We start from the raw sequence: 15,364 nt of genomic DNA on the forward strand, positions 1-15,364 counted from the left end.
TCACATGCAACTTCAGTTTTTGTACTCACAGAAAGGCTGTATATATGCTGTTTTTAAAATATACATATTTAAATGTATATATTTACATACTCTATAGCAGCCACTGTCTCTTGGGTTGGTTATCACATGTGAAAACCAGTAAAGACAAAGCAGAAGTATGACGTGGTGATGACTGGGACAAGGTGAACTACAGAACAGCGTCTGTAAGTTGTGTTTTTGTAGACACTTCTTCAGAAACAACAGAATTATTTTGTAGTAAGATTGTGTGTTGTAGTTTGGAAACTTCTTTCTGTTTTGTTTTGGTAAAGAGTTTCAAATCTGCATGAACAAAACTGTTTGAGCACAGTTGATTTAATTCTGCAGCTCTAGAAACTGGAGCCAAAGCTCTGGGAGAGTATTCTGTGTTCTCCTCAGTAACATCATTTACAGAAGGAGGTATGAGTGGTTTCTTTGCTTTCAAATCTGGAAGATATCCAGAGACAAGAAGGTTCAATGTGAGTCTTACTTGCTGGCAGTAGGTGCATACAGCATATCAAACTTCTCTAACTGTGAAGTGAGATGATAGGAAGGTCCTTTTCTACCTGTGTAGCTCATTGTCATTGGGTGATGAACTTCTCTCCATTCCTCACTTCGTTGTCAGCCTCAGTTACAAACTTTCTTCATGTTTGATGAAGAACAATTCAAACAGTTCCTGCAGTTTGAGTGAAAGTCTGTGTCTGATTTGATTGCATTCTGGTAAAAGTCAGTGCCTCACCTTCAGGCAGATGTACCTGGCAGGTGTGTCTGCTTCTCTTCATTGGCTCAGACAGACTCAGCTGGAAATGCTGCAGCAGTGATTTGAGCTTTGCTAAGAATGGTTTGTATATAAAAACTCCATGTTGTCACAAAAGAAACTCCATAATGAATATTTACAAAATCCTACCGAAAGAAATAATCAACAAAATATGTATTATAACTCAGTGAAAGGTCTGTGCTGCTCTTTAAGCTGCCCAGGTGAACTCAAAACTTGTCACTGATTTTTGCACTCTCTTAATCTTCCTGTTTATTCTGTGCTTCATTAAAGTCAATCTCTGCAGGACAAACTGTCACTCAGACTGGGCCTGTCCTGCTGCTCGCAGCCTCTGGGGAGCACCCTTCATCCTGATAAATGGTCTACGAGGAGAGCACATGTCAGAGAGAAACCCTCCGTGAAGCTAAATAGATTAGTCTCTTCCCTCTGAACAATCTCAGTGGAATGCAGAAAGCACAATCGTTAAAGCGGATTTAGAATAAGGCACTTCTTCCTGAGGAAGGGAGATTGCTCTGAGTTCAGAAAGATACAGACTGGCTCTAGTAAATTTTTAAAGGGAAAACTTTAAAAGCATGAAGCTTTCACCACCAGAATGGGCACTATGCTGGCCCAGAAGTTACTGGAATTGTTCTTATTGGCTTTTTCATTGAGTTTTTCCTTCACTGGAAATCAATGTCCTCAGTTATTTTTCAATGCTGGCTCTGTTTTTTCATCTAGTACTTACTGAGCTGATGCTTTTGGTCAGAAGGAATATCCCTTTTGTTAGGATAAGCTTAGCCAGACTCCTCCAATCTTAGTGTCAGTAGTTTTACCATCACATCTCTGTTCCTGTATTACTGAGTAGGAATGGAGAGGAAGGGCTTTCAGAGCTTTTCCCCACCTCTGTCTGTGTCTTGAGCAGCCTTTTCTCTTAGCACAAGTGTCCATTTCCTCGTGATTATTCACCATTTTGCAGATGTTTGGTAACAAAAAAAAATAAAAAAATAAAAAATTTTTTAAAAAATTGGTAACTAAAGAAAAAATTCAAAATACGCATGTTGAAAACGTTAGTAATCACATGATCTTATTGTTTCTAAACTGGATCCTGTCCTTTGCAGCATTAATACGTGTTCTGTCTGCCTGGGAATATTTGGTAGACAATAATGGCAACGATAGTACAAAAGTTGAAAGAGGTGACACAAGGGAGAGAGGCTGCTGGAAGACTCTTTTAAACTCTTTTATTGTTATTTATTTGAATGCAAATCTTTCAGGAAAAAAAAAAAAGAAAGAAAGAAAGAAAAGAAATGTCCAAAATGTGATAAATATTCAGTAGCCTTGGTGGATTCATGAATGTGAAACTGCAGTTATGGAAAGTGTGAGTCATGGAGAAGTTGGCCAGCAAAACAGAACACTTTGCTATTTTTTTTTAGGCTGAAGGAAGAACGGATTGTAGCAAACTCTCAAAATAAGCCACGGCCCACGGTGTGTTTTCACGTCTTGTAACCGTGTGCTTCAGAAGTCAGCCTTTAAAAATAAACCTTGTAGGAAAAAAATCCCTTTGGTTATCTTCTGGCAGACCGAAGCAGTTCTGAATTCAGACAGCTATAATTAGTGCAGCCTTCTGCTTTGAAACCAATGCATGACAAGTGCCTGCGAAGGCGTGGTGTCTGAGTGTTAGCAAAGCGCTGTTGTGAAGGCTGGGACTGGGTCACCGTGCACAATTGTAGTCAGGAGCGCGGTATCGAGAAATGCCATTCTGCTGTCAATGCATTATTGCACATTCAGTGAAAGTGGCCCTGCCTGGGATGAGATGGTCAGGCTGAACAGTCTGATGTGAATAGGTAGAAAAGCTCATCTTCTTTCTGTCTGGAGTAAATCAGTGTTTGTTTCGTGTGTCTTTCACTCCCTGAGCAGTGTGAGACTCGGCTCTGCTATAAACGTGTTAATGACTTAATTCTTTAAGTTTAAAATGTCCTCGATGTATTTTAAAAAATCTCCCTGTTTCCAGAGTATCGGCAACAAAACTATTTCCTAAAAGGGGCCTACAGGAGTGGCTGCATTTTTGCTGAAAGTGTCATGACTGTCATGTTATTCCGTGGCTTTACTGCTAAGCAATTTAGTTACTGCATCTGCTTACACTTGGGAGACTACCAGCTAGGAAGGATTCTGCAGTTTGTTTGCATTAAATCAACACAGCATAAGCAGAACTCACGGAACACGTCTTTGTGACTTAGGAGAGATTACAGCAATCAGTGCTTTTGCATTTGCTGCATTTTAGTGTTTTTTCCATGTTTCTCCTCTGTCTCATGAGTTCATTACATGTGCAATATGACATCAGTTTGCGGTTACTGGCGTTACATCCTTTGCTTGCAAACTCTGCCTGTTTTATTGCTGGATTGTGAATTTTTAGCAGTATTATTTAGAAAAATGTCAACAGATGCCTGGGATTTTTTTTCCCGTCTTTACTCGACTCAGTTTGAATTACTGTTCAAATATGAGATCAAATGCAATGCTGTAGACTCCATGTACTGCCTTAACAGTGACTTAACATTGACTGGGACTGGCCAGAAAATACACATTCAGAGATGGGAGCCATTTTGGTATACAAAACATGTTTATTTTTTGAGTGCTGCTTTAGGAGAAATGAATTCTCTGCTCTAGTTGAGGGCACAGAAGGGACATTTTCCTACATCAAGGACTGATGCTTATTTGGAATTATTTAACATCATGTAAGAAATCTTTCTTCATTCTTTCTCCTGCTTTGAATTAGGTAGAAATAGTAAATTTATAGTCCTTCAGGAAACAAGCACGTTGCTTAACAAATAGGTCAGAAGAAATTGTTCTTCTCAGGTTGGTTTTTAAAAGAGGAGAAGATATTTAGGAGAGTGAATCTTGCAGCCTAGATAATAGGAATTTTGTTCTATGCAGCTGCATAAAGTGAGGAGCCTGATGCCAAAATGCAGTGGTACGTGCAAGCAGCAATCAATAAGCATGAATTATTTAGGGGACAGCATAAAAATGGACGAGTATTAAAACAGAATCCGTTCTCTGTATAAGCACTAAAGGACACATATGAATTCCCTGCAGATTTACAGCAACATGTTTGAAATCTCAATTTATGTGCATGCAAACAAAGTATAAGTGAATGTTTTAATATCTAAATGTAAATAAGTTACATATAATTTTTAACTAAACTTTATGAACTAACTGTTAAGGATCGGGTACCTTAAAACTTGCCACCGTGTCTGAAAGCAGATGTGTCTGTCCAAGTGATGAGTGTATTTCAGATAAATAACAACCATCTAGAAATGGAGTGGGGTCAGTTAGGGAACAGGCAGTTTGATAGCAGCAGATCTTGAAAGGTTTTAACACTACCCCAGGGTAGACAGCAAATCTGTAGTAGAAATGGTGGCAAAGGAGACAGACTGATTCCAGCAATTCTGTCTGGTGAACACCAGGTGCTTTTTGAGGCTACAAGTGATTGTTTGAAAAATAATCTTGGCCAAAACCAAGCAGAGTGTCTACACTGGGGGTGCAAAGAGGAAGTCTAATTAAATTGGATTGCCTAGAATTCTTCAAGAGGAGATGTGCGTGTGCTTTCCACAGGTGCTATGGTATTGATACTTGCTGCTTTTTCTGTCTGCAGAAGCCAAGTCCTAGCAGCGCTCTGGGATCCTGGAGAGCCTGATGAGAATCGTCATCCCAAACCCACTGGCAGAGAAAGTCACTCCACAGAGTGGAAGAAGAGGAATAATCCTGATGTGTAAATTCAGAGAGGCAAGGCCTATAAAATATTTTGCAATTAGGGAAAAATTGAGGTCAGGAACTGGGAATGGCAGAAGAGTGCTTGGAGAGCAAGTGTCTGTGGGATGGTAAGGAAATGCTAAGTATGTGACTGAGAAAAGGGGACAATGTCTCTGAAAATACTAAAATGATCTCCTTAACCTACAATGGCCTGTCCATTGTACATGTCTGAACAGATACAAGGGTAGGAAGCTTTTAGTAAACTAAAAAGGAAGAGCAGGGTTGTTTTTATAAGGCAAAAAGTGACATGCATAAACCTGGGAGTGAGATCATGCCCCTCTTTAATCCAATGGCAAAAACTTTTTGACTGCAAGTCAAGATGAAGGTTTTTACCTACATGTTGATGGGCAGAGGCTGATGTGAGCAGAGGCAGTTATGCACCTGGGGAGGTGTGTTCTGATAGAACAGTAATGTCCTTTGAGAGGTGCTGGTGTTCCCATTCAGTGCAGTACAGGTACAGACATTCTCATTGTGGGGATGTTCCTGCCATGTGACTGTGATTGTTGCAGGCATACAGAGGGCAGTAAGATAAGCACAGACAAAACCAGAATTCAGGCACACCTAATCCTCAGTCCGTGTCCAATTCTACTGATTGCTCCAAGTCTCCATGCTGTTGTCACATACAATGACATGTTTAAACATTCCCTGCTAGCTGCTTGTGGAGCTGTTCAAGAGCCCGTACGTAAGGGAGGAGCAAGACTGAATTTCTCATTGTTAGAAGAAACACAGGATGAGAGAATGCTATCTGCAGAATTAGTGCTCTAATTAGCAAAAGAAGGAACTCAGTCCCACTGTTTGAAGTGAAATTGACAAATTAGAGGATTATTAATTCACTCAGTGTAAGAAAATTGCTGTAGGTGTTCGGGGCCTGTCTTGTTTGGAATCTATTGCTTTCAGGTTCAGTTGGATTTCATGACTGTAGTATGCAGATACTATTAAATCTCTGCCAACTGTTGTGAATGCAGTGTTAAGTTTTGTGGAAGCTGGGTAAGTTATGAGAGAAACAACACACTGGTGTGGCTATTTAGCCCTTCTTTGAGATGCTGAACTAAACAAACAGAAGGAGATAAAAAGGGAAAAAAAAAATAGTCCTGAAAATCCGTGGTAGGTGGTTACCATTAAGTAACTGCTGATTACTTAATGGTATTATTTGCCACAAAGACAAAACATCCCATGTCTTCATACTGCCGCTGGAGATTCAATTCAGAATATTCATGTTTCTTGCTGTTTCCTTTCCTCCGACACAATTAAAACATCTCGTGTCTTACAGTCAGCAATAAAAGAAGCACATTGATACTGCTTTCAAATGTATGTATTATCTAGAAGGAAGGCGAGGCTCTGTAAAATGGTTTCCAAATGAGCTTGGTTAAAATTTCAAAAGAATAGATGGATGTGAGGTGGGAATTTCGAGTATGCCCAGTAATAACAGAAAAGTAGAAACTATTTGTCTCTTTCAGCCACATCTCCCTAAGGAAGAAAGAAAAGAAACACTCTAGAAAAAGTTATATACCATTAAAGCACTTAATGCAGATTGCCATAAGGCAAGATAACAACACTTGAATGTTATGAACTGCAGAAACTCTATGAACAGATTATATTTTAAATGCTTAATCTGTTTTACAAACTATGTACATTATTCTGCTAAATAAGATGAATTGGGATTCAAGAAGCAGCACGTCCTGACAAATCTCCTCCTAAAGGCATCCATTAATATAAATCAACAGTAGCAATTTTGTTTGATCATTTATTTGCAAGAATCATTAAGGTTTAATTAGCATAATTATTCCCCGTGGGACTTCATGTCACATAAATGAAGAATGGCATTATCAATATTTAAAAGATAAGTATATAATGTTCAGAGTACTTAACCAGCACTCTGCAGGTGGTGTCCAGCTGCAGCAAATTAGGTTAAGTTTGATTTCTAAGTTGTAGAAATGTAATTCCAGATGAACTGTTCATTTCAAAAAGTCCCAAGCTCGTGTATTGCACAAAGCATCAGTACACAATCAACTCTGTATGGAGCTACTCATTGCAGTGTGTGTGTGTGCATCATCTTCTGATCTCAGGTGAGCTGCTTGGCTTACTTGATATCCCAGGTGAGATGTGTTGAGCTGGGGAAGGAAGGGGCGGATGAGAGCTCAGCTGTGGGGTGGGAAAGTGAGCTCAGCTTTCGGTGCTGGCAGAGCCCCACTTCTGGTAGCACATACAGTGTGTGGAGGAGCAGTGTGTGAGGTGGGGAGCGTCATGCTGAGCTGCTGCTGCCCAGTCAACTGGTGAATTGCATTTCTTTTACCACCAACTTGCTGTTTTAGCAGCAGTGAAATGTGTCATTAAGCACTGTGTACTGTTCTTTTCTCTGAAGGGTTTTGAATAAAACATCAGGGAGTGCACTGAGCTGCCCCAGGACCCACAGATGTCCCCACATGGGGCCATGAAGCAGAGCTTCCAGCAGCCCAGGGCTTGTGGCACTGCCAGGGCTGGCTGCAGGGCCAGGTGCCAGCATGGGAGATGGACACAGGCAGCAGAATTACTTTCACGTTGCTCTCAGCTCTTTCTGGGATTGACATTTATTTTCTGTTTATTGCCCTTCAGTTGTCCTCCCCATTAGTTCAGAGTTGTTGTGGCTTAGGGTTATGGTTATGGATTAGTTTGTTCAATTCTTTGTTAGACACTGAATTTTGAACAGGACATCTTTCTTATTTTTTTCCCTCTCTGCTGAATTCCACTTTAGAGTTCCTCAACTATTTAATTATCCACATATGTTAAAATGAGCGCTTTGGAGTTACTGTGTTTGATGGTATCGTGCAGGAAAGAGAGGGGTGCTGCTTTCTTCTAAGCACTTCTCTTGGTGTTGTCTTTGCACTCCAGTTAAGATACATGCAGACACCTGGGTCTGGTGCTTCCAATGCAGTGGGCAGTGCAGGGTGTCGGTGCCATCCTGCCTTTTCACATGCTGCTGCACTGTGGGGGCCACTATAGGGAGGAAGAATAAATAAAACAGAGCTCACATTTAAAAATCTGAATAAACTACATAAAGGCTCCTGGATGAGGTTTTGTGTGCCCAGCTTGCACACCCATCAGCATTTAGATCCTTGGCTAAACATGGGTGTGAATTTGCATCAGAAAGAACTCACTCCTTTTGCTTGAATCACAGAATCAACTGAACTTGTGATCTCAACTCATTTTCAGTTTAACTGGGAGGACAAGAGTTTGGATGTGAGCGCATAAAGCTCTTTGCTACATGGACGAGAAGTGCCATTACAGAAGTAGTGGTACCAAATTCTCTCTCTGTGTTCTGCATCAGACAATTGCCTAAAAAGAGAAAGTGATTACAGGTGAAGCAGAAAGCCTGGTGGTCATAGTTTGTATTTTCCCCTGTGTTTGCTGGTTGGATTATAAGGAGCATGGTGGACATGGCGCTCTAATTATTTTTTAATCATCAAATGCTTGCAAAGCTGTGCCAAATGCAGAGGAAAATGCTGTGCTCCACAACCCGTGCAGATCCAGCAGCCAGCTGGCAGGGGGCTCGCAGTGTGCTGTGTGCTGTAAGAGCTCATTTCCCAGCTCACTGAATGGAACACATTCCTGTTGGATGGTGTACAAAACCTGGCTGCTGCTGCTGGTGTCGTCACTGTCTTTTTTCAGGGTATCTGTAAGAAGAAATTGAACTGCAGTATAGATTAAAATATTAAGAAACTACAGAATATAGCTCACTTAGTTACCTTGCTCAGTGATTTTGTAATGCTGACCAATGGAAGAGATGCAGAAAGCCACAAACTTGGTGTTGGTTGGAGTAGGAATAATAGGACAGAAACCATAGAGAAACAGAAGCACACAGGGAAGATGTGAAAGAAATGAGCCCAAGGGAGCGCCCACATTGAGCCTGAACAAATCCTGAGTGCTGTATGAAAGGAGACCTGGCACTGAGTGAAGAAATAATGTCCTGATTCTCTGCTTTTGTTTCACAGTGTTCAAATGGGTTTGGCCTGTGAGGTTCAAGAAGTACCTACACTTAATGCCAATATGGAAATGAAGAATTGAAAGCATTATATAGAGGTAAGACACTGTGGGGTGAAAAAATGGTTTTATCAACACATGAGCTGGAAGGAGCTGCCTGCATGCACTAAAGCAGAGTCAAATGAAGTTGCACTACTCTACAGTTTCTGTTTCTAAAGATACTCCCCACAGAATAGCCAAGGAGTTGTGTTGGTGTTATCCTGCCCTTATAACAATAGTCATTGTGCATATGGCCAGTAAGAATCCTAAGAAACATCAGAGTGTAACATCAGTGTGGAGCAGAATTCACCTGTGTGTGGACTTTGGAACGTATCTAATTCTCTTGTTTTAACAACTGTTTCCTTGGAGGACTCAGCACACCCCTCAGCTGCAGTAAAAGCCATATAAGTCAGAAATTGGTATTAATAAGAAATAGAGAACTCTGAGTTTATCTGGAAATACATGGAGATAAGGCATACCGAGGATATAAATTCTGATTGGTTCCATTATGTTTGTACAACTGAACAGAGATGGGAACCTATAGATGAGCCAGTGAAACGCTGCCCCTAAAGATGAGTTTCTGGTCATGTGCTTCTCCAAGAGGATCCTCTCTGACCTGAGGTCCAGTTATTCTCTTCATGCGCCGCACTCAGCGCTGTATCTAAATACTAAACCACATCAGGAACAGCTGGACTTCTGCTGAACACAACTGAAGCACTGAGTGTCTCCATTCCTTGCAGTACTTCTGTCTACAGTCCGTAATCTCATAATTAAAGGTACCTTCTGCTGCTGCACGGGGACGTATTCTCCTCTCTATTGCAGAATAAGTTTTTAGATGTAATTCTTATTCCTGGTGCTCAGATTTGCTGGCAGTGCCGGCCCCTCGGCTGCTCAATGTGCTGCTCCATCCATCACCCGCATCAGGGAAAGCAGGCGGGAGCTTCTCAGTGCTCTATGTGTGTGTGTAGCAGATCAATAGACTGCTCGGATGTTTCAGGCCGATCCTGTTCATTCACTTGTGTCCTTTCATCTGCAGGAGGTAAATCACCGCACGGTGACACCGTTACCCGCAGTGCTTCGTACTGCAGAGTCAGCACGGCCCACGTCGTATCTCGGCTGGAGCGTTTATCACCGTCACACCGCGGGATCTAAAACACCGTGTAACAGTGAACGTGCAAAGCGGCTCCTCCTGTCCGCGCAGCGCCCGCCGTCGTTGTGCTCCTGCAGCGTCACTCAACGCGCTGCGTTCAGCTGAGCGCCGCGTCCCCGCAGCGTTACCCGCACGGAACGAACTCGCCTTTTGCTTCCGCCGTTGCCGTGGCGACGCGTGGCGGTGCGTCGGGATGGTGAGCCGGGCGGGATGATGGCGGCGCTGGTGCCGGTGGGGGCGGCCCGGCTGTTGTACCGCCGCTACCGCCGCTCTGTTGCCCGCAGGCGGCCGCGTGGCGCAGCGTGGGGCTCCCGCCGGCGGCGGAGGAGCGGGGCGGGCGGCTGCGGGCAGCCAGGCTGCGTGCGGCCATAGAGCAGGAGCTGCGCTTCGAGGAGGCCATAAGGGCGGTGAGAGCTGCGGGCGGCGCGAGGGGGGAGCACCGGGGGGTGGGGGGGGGTGTGCGGTGACGGGGGCGGACGTGGCGGCGGTGTCTCGTTCCGGGCAGAACGAGGAGCAGCGGCAGCACCGGGAGCAGCGGCGGCTGCAGGAGGAGCGGCTGGCGGCTGAGCTGGCACGGCTGAAACACGAGGAGCTGAACGACGAGAAGAAGAGGCAGCAAGTGCGGGAGAACAGGTAGCGACCACCCCGGTACCTACAGGTACCTACAGATACATAGAGATACCTACAGATACCTACAGATACCTACAGACACATACAGATACCTGCAGATACATACAGATACATACAGATACATACAGATACCTGCAGATACATAGAGATACATACAGATACATACAGATACCTACAGATACATACAGATACCTACAGATACATACAGATACATACAGATACATGCAGATACCTGCAGATACATAGAGATACATAGAGATACATAGAGATACATAGAGATACATAGAGATACNTAGAGATACATAGAGATACCTAGAGATACATAGAGATACCTACAGATACATACAGATACCTGCAGATACCTACAGATACCTGCAGATACCTACAGATAGATACAGATACCTGCAGATACATACAGATACATACAGATACCTGCAGATACCTGCAGATACATACAGATACCTACAGATACATACAGATACCTGCAGATACCTACAGATACATACAGATACATACAGATACCTACAGATACATACAGACACCCGCAGATACCTACAGATACCTACAGACACCCGCAGATACATACAGATACCTACAGATACCTGCAGATACCTACAGATACATACAGATACCTGCAGATACATACAGATACATACAGATACCTGCAGATACATACAGATACATACAGATACCTGCAGCTGCTTCCCACACTGCAAATAATATTGCCCCCGTCCGCACCGCGCTGCTGCAGCACAGCATGCTTTATCTCTTCTCTTTTTTCCCCGTCTCAGTCTTGAACTTCGAGAACTCGAGAGCAAACTAAAATCGGCCTATCTGAACAAAGAGCGAGCGGCGCAGATCGCTGAGAAAGAAGCCATAGAGTGTGAGAAAATGGTAATTCCACCTGTCCTCCCCTGTGTGCAGCAGCCATAAACACAGCAGTTCTGCAACGTTCTGCTGCCCTCCAGTTATCACACCAATGTGATGAGCTGGTTTTGCTCATACGCTGAATGCTCTACTTGGTCTTAGCAGCACGTACAGCTGCCTTCAAGTACCGATAGCTGCCCTCACGTTGTTTATATAACGGGGATTCTCCCCAAGGGTTCTTCCTGAGCTGAGACATTCTGTGCAGTGAGGCACTGGTCTCATCATGCAGTGCTCCTTCCTTGTGCTGTGTAATTTTTCAAGTGGGAAGTAATGGATTAAAAGGGATCTTTTAGAGCCTTTTCTTCTATTTTCTCCTATAGAAGCGTGAGGCTGAAATAGCCCAGAAGATGAAGGAAGAGTATGAGAGGGCAGCTAAGGAAGAGAGCTTGGCAGAACAGAGGCGAAATGAGGAGAAAATAATGTATCAGCAAGAGCTGGAGAAGCAGCTCGAGGAACAGGAGCGGAACAAGCAGGGAGTTTATGAAGAGTTTCTGAAAGAGAAACTCATGATTGATGAAATCATAAGGAAGATCTACGAGGAAGACCAAATGTTAGTAACATTTTAGTAACAAGAAATTGACTCACATGGATTTTGCTATTTTAAGAGCCAGAATATTCGACTTATTTCAGCCCACCTTGTGTCCTTTTCAGAGGGAGTTCATTAGTAAGTATTTGCAATACAGGCATCTGGTTTCCAGCTGAATGGGTAAGGAAGGTCATTTAAATCGTAGTCTTGAATATACTGTTAATGGTGAGCACGTGATCTTCTTAGTATCACTCCCCAGTATAGTAAATAACAATGCTCTTTTGTTTTCTATTTTATACAGGGAAAAACAACTTAAATTAGAGAAGATGAGAGCAACTCAGAAGTATATCGAAGAGTTTAAGAAGGAACAAGCTGCGTGGAGGCAGAGGAAACGGGAAGAGATGGAGGAAGAAAACAGGAAAATTGTGGAGTTTGCCAACAGGCAGCGACAAAGAGAAGAAGATCGGATGGCCAAAGTTAAAGACGAGGAGGAGAAAAAACTGCGAGTCCAGGCCATGGTATTAAAAGTTAAAACTGTAGAAAAGCATATTGTGTGTTTTTCTCTCTCACTTATAAATCCTTCCTCCTTATTAAAGATTGCCCAGAATTTAGAAAGAGAGCAGCAGAAGCGTGACGAGCTGGAAGAAATGCGCCAGGAGCTGCATCTGGAAGAACAACTTGAGAAGGACAGAAAGAAGGAGCTGGTGAGTGCTGGGAGCAGCTGAAGCGCTGTCTGTGCTGGCTGTAGGGAAGCTCGCTTTTCGTGGACTTCTGCAAGTAGGTATATGGGGATTTTGGTACTTGTCAGGTACCAGGCTTCTTATTATGCAGCCAATAACAGCTGCTGCCATTTTCTTCTCTGAGAAATCAGTTTGGCTGAAGATGAATTTCTTCAAACTATTTCAGTATGCAGCATCTTACTGAATTTTCTTTATAGGCAGAAATGGAGAAGAAAATAAGGCAACGCCTGGAATTAAGGCAAGTGTATGAAGAGCAGCTTGCTTTGAAGAAGATAGCGCAGCAAGCCGTGCAAGAGGAGGAGGAAGCCTTCAGACAGCAGATGGAGGCCAAGTTTGCAGAGGATGATCGTATTGAACAGATGAATGCTCAGAAACGAAGAATGAAACAGCTTGAACACAGAAAAGCTGTGGAAAAACTTATTGAAGACCGTCAGAAACAATTCATTGCAGATAAAGTAAGAGAAGTTTTCAGTTTCACCCTCGGTCTGAACCAAAATATTTTACCATGAGAATACTCTGTCCTACATCAAGGCTGTAGGGAAAGGTGACAGGAAAACTGCGGAGACGTGGCTGGGGGGAGGGGATGGGAAGCAGCCCCTTGTTTTGCTGACAAGAAGGGCATCTTTTTGGAGCTGACTTCTTACAGCTTGAAAGGTTCGAGCCTGTAGATCCTTGTACACCCAGCATGTGCTGCAGGGAGCTCTTCAAGAGCCATGAGGTCAGCTCAGCCTCCCTGATCAGCCAACACAACTGAGGATGCATATCTTGCTATTCGGTCTTTTTTGTCAGAGATATTTCTTCTACTTAACATGTACTTTGTTTCTTTTACACACACTTTTCACTCTTTTCAAACTCTTTCGCTTGTGACCAAGAATCAAAATTAAATGAAAACTCAAAATCTACTCCACCAAAAGAAACCAACCAACCACACGCCTCTTTAATCCTTAGTTTCTGTTGGTGGAAGTAAATGTTCACGGAGCTGGAACTCAGCAAGACTTGCTTGTTTATTGCAGGAGCGTGAACTTGAAGAATGGAAGTTAGAGGAGGAAAGACAAGCAAACATTCGTGCAGTTGTTGAAGAAGAGAGACAGAAACTCCTGAAAGAACATGCATCTAAATTACTGGGTTATCTTCCCAGAGTAAGTGATTATCTGTTACATGCTTTAAATGTTCTAGAGACTGTTGTTTTTTATTCTTGGCTAGTATAAGGAAAAGCTGTTAGCCATGTGAATTACATGGAATAAGTATTATTTTATCAGCTCTTGTGTGCTCACCTGGGTCAGAAAGCAGTAAAAGAACACTGGGAAGCTTTGGGCTGTTCTGCCCTATTGAGGCCATGTGCAGAGCTTGCTGATTGCTTCCACAGCCCTTTGCAGAACCAAAGCTTTTGGGATATGGAATGTAATTTTTAAAGCAGGGCTTTTCCAGCTAGAAAGGGCTCCACTAAAAGGCAGTTTTGACCAACTCCAGTTGGGTTTTAGGAGCTGTGTTGGCTGCCTTGTTTGTCTTTTGTTGGCATGGAAATGAGGCCTCTTCCCTGTGACAGTGCAACAAATGGCAGGGCTCACAGAAGAACGGCAGTGCTCACTGCCAAGCCAGTGCCTCTTTTCAGTGTAGTTTCTTGATTTTGCTAAACCTACAGATGTGCTCTGCTGCCTCGAAACACTTATTAGAAATACAATGCAGGTAAACACTGTCTTTTGTCTAGTGCTTACGTGACAATCCTTAGTGGGTTCTCACCATAATTTGCCTGAATAAAAAAAGCACTTCTAGGTTAGCACCAAGTGCAGCAGTTAGAAACTCGTCCATTGAGTTTTGGTGATGATTTTCGGAGCTATTTGGTTTATTTTTGAGGTAACACAGGTTCCGAGGATATAAGCCATACAATCATTTCCATAAAAAAAAAAAATCAGAGATCCACAATTATCTCTTTAATTTATCTTTTGTGGTGCTTCTTTCTCCAGGGAATACTCAAAAGTGAAGACGATGTTAACATGCTTGGTGAGAAATTTAGGTTGGCTTATCAGAAGAGAAGAGAGAATCCACTTTTGGAAGAGAGCTGAAATTCCCACTGTCAGCCCTCCTGCCTTGCCACTAGGTGTCACCTGATTGCTAAGGAAGATTTCCATTTGCTGTTAACAGCGAGGAACTTGTTTTTGTTCTCGTAAAAATCTCCATTTTAAGACTGGAGTTCTGAGCTGACGAAGGGCTCATCTTATTTCAGTGCACTTATATTTTTCAGGAATAAACTGTTTGCTACAGATTGCTCAATAATCAGCTACACAAATACAACTGAGTTCATGATGAAGCAATGTTTAAAAGTGTTTTCTTCAGCCATGCTGCAGAAACCTGAGGTAGCGTAAGCTCAGATGGGTATCACATAACAGACAATACAATGATCTTAGTGCACTATTTCTTTCTGTAAGTTAAAAAAGTATCTACATTTGCACTGTACTATTAAACTACTCTCTAAAGGTAGGTAATGTAAATCACCACTGGTAGACCAGAGTTACTTTGCTAGTAACTCCGTGACTTTGCCAGTAGAATCTGAGATGTAATTCTCATTTTGAGGTCAGTCAGAGAATCACAGAATTGCTCAGGTTGGAAAAGACCTTAAAGATCATCGAGTCCAACCACAGCCTGACCATACTACCCTAACTAACAACCCTCTGCTAAATCATGTCCCTGAGCACCACATCCAAACACGTTTTAAACACATCCAGGGATGGTGACTCAGCCACCTCCCTGGGAAGCCTATTCCAGTGCTTCACAACCCTTTCTGTATAGAAGATTTTCCTGATATCCAGCCTGAACTTATCCTG

At 42.8% G+C, this 15,364-nt stretch overlaps 1 protein-coding gene and 1 long non-coding RNA gene across 2 annotated transcripts; one reads left to right on the top strand and one right to left on the bottom strand.

Moving 5' to 3' along the window:
- Positions 1 to 7,987: 7,987 nt before the first annotated feature.
- LOC116653891 lies at positions 7,988 to 9,133 on the bottom strand. The gene is made up of 2 exons (XR_004308488.1): positions 9,049 to 9,133; positions 7,988 to 8,223 (listed from the first exon to the last, which is right to left on the bottom strand). It is a non-coding gene; the product is annotated as an uncharacterized LOC116653891 (long non-coding RNA).
- A 700-nt stretch (positions 9,134 to 9,833) lies between these two features.
- MNS1 (meiosis specific nuclear structural 1) lies at positions 9,834 to 14,850 on the top strand. The gene is made up of 10 exons (XM_015872658.2): positions 9,834 to 9,915; positions 10,004 to 10,126; positions 10,225 to 10,352; positions 11,141 to 11,243; positions 11,597 to 11,826; positions 12,104 to 12,320; positions 12,399 to 12,506; positions 12,740 to 12,997; positions 13,556 to 13,681; positions 14,507 to 14,850. Exons 1-10 carry the CDS (start codon positions 9,913 to 9,915, stop codon positions 14,603 to 14,605), a joined length of 1,395 nt encoding a protein of 464 aa, XP_015728144.1. The 5' UTR covers positions 9,834 to 9,912; the 3' UTR covers positions 14,606 to 14,850.
- The last annotated feature ends 514 nt before the right edge of the window (positions 14,851 to 15,364 follow it).

This window comes from Coturnix japonica, chromosome 10, assembly GCF_001577835.2.
Source record: "Coturnix japonica isolate 7356 chromosome 10, Coturnix japonica 2.1, whole genome shotgun sequence".
Taxonomy (NCBI): domain Eukaryota; kingdom Metazoa; phylum Chordata; class Aves; order Galliformes; family Phasianidae; genus Coturnix; species Coturnix japonica.

What these genes read in the sequence shown, in the direction of transcription:
- MNS1 (XM_015872658.2), top strand. An exon ending in CAGCAAGTGCGGGAGAACAG is followed by an intron (nt 10,353 to 11,140) that starts GTAGCGACCACC and finishes TCCCCGTCTCAG; the next exon opens with TCTTGAACTTCGAGAACTCG. An exon ending in AACAATTCATTGCAGATAAA is followed by an intron (nt 12,998 to 13,555) that starts GTAAGAGAAGTT and finishes TGTTTATTGCAG; the next exon opens with GAGCGTGAACTTGAAGAATG.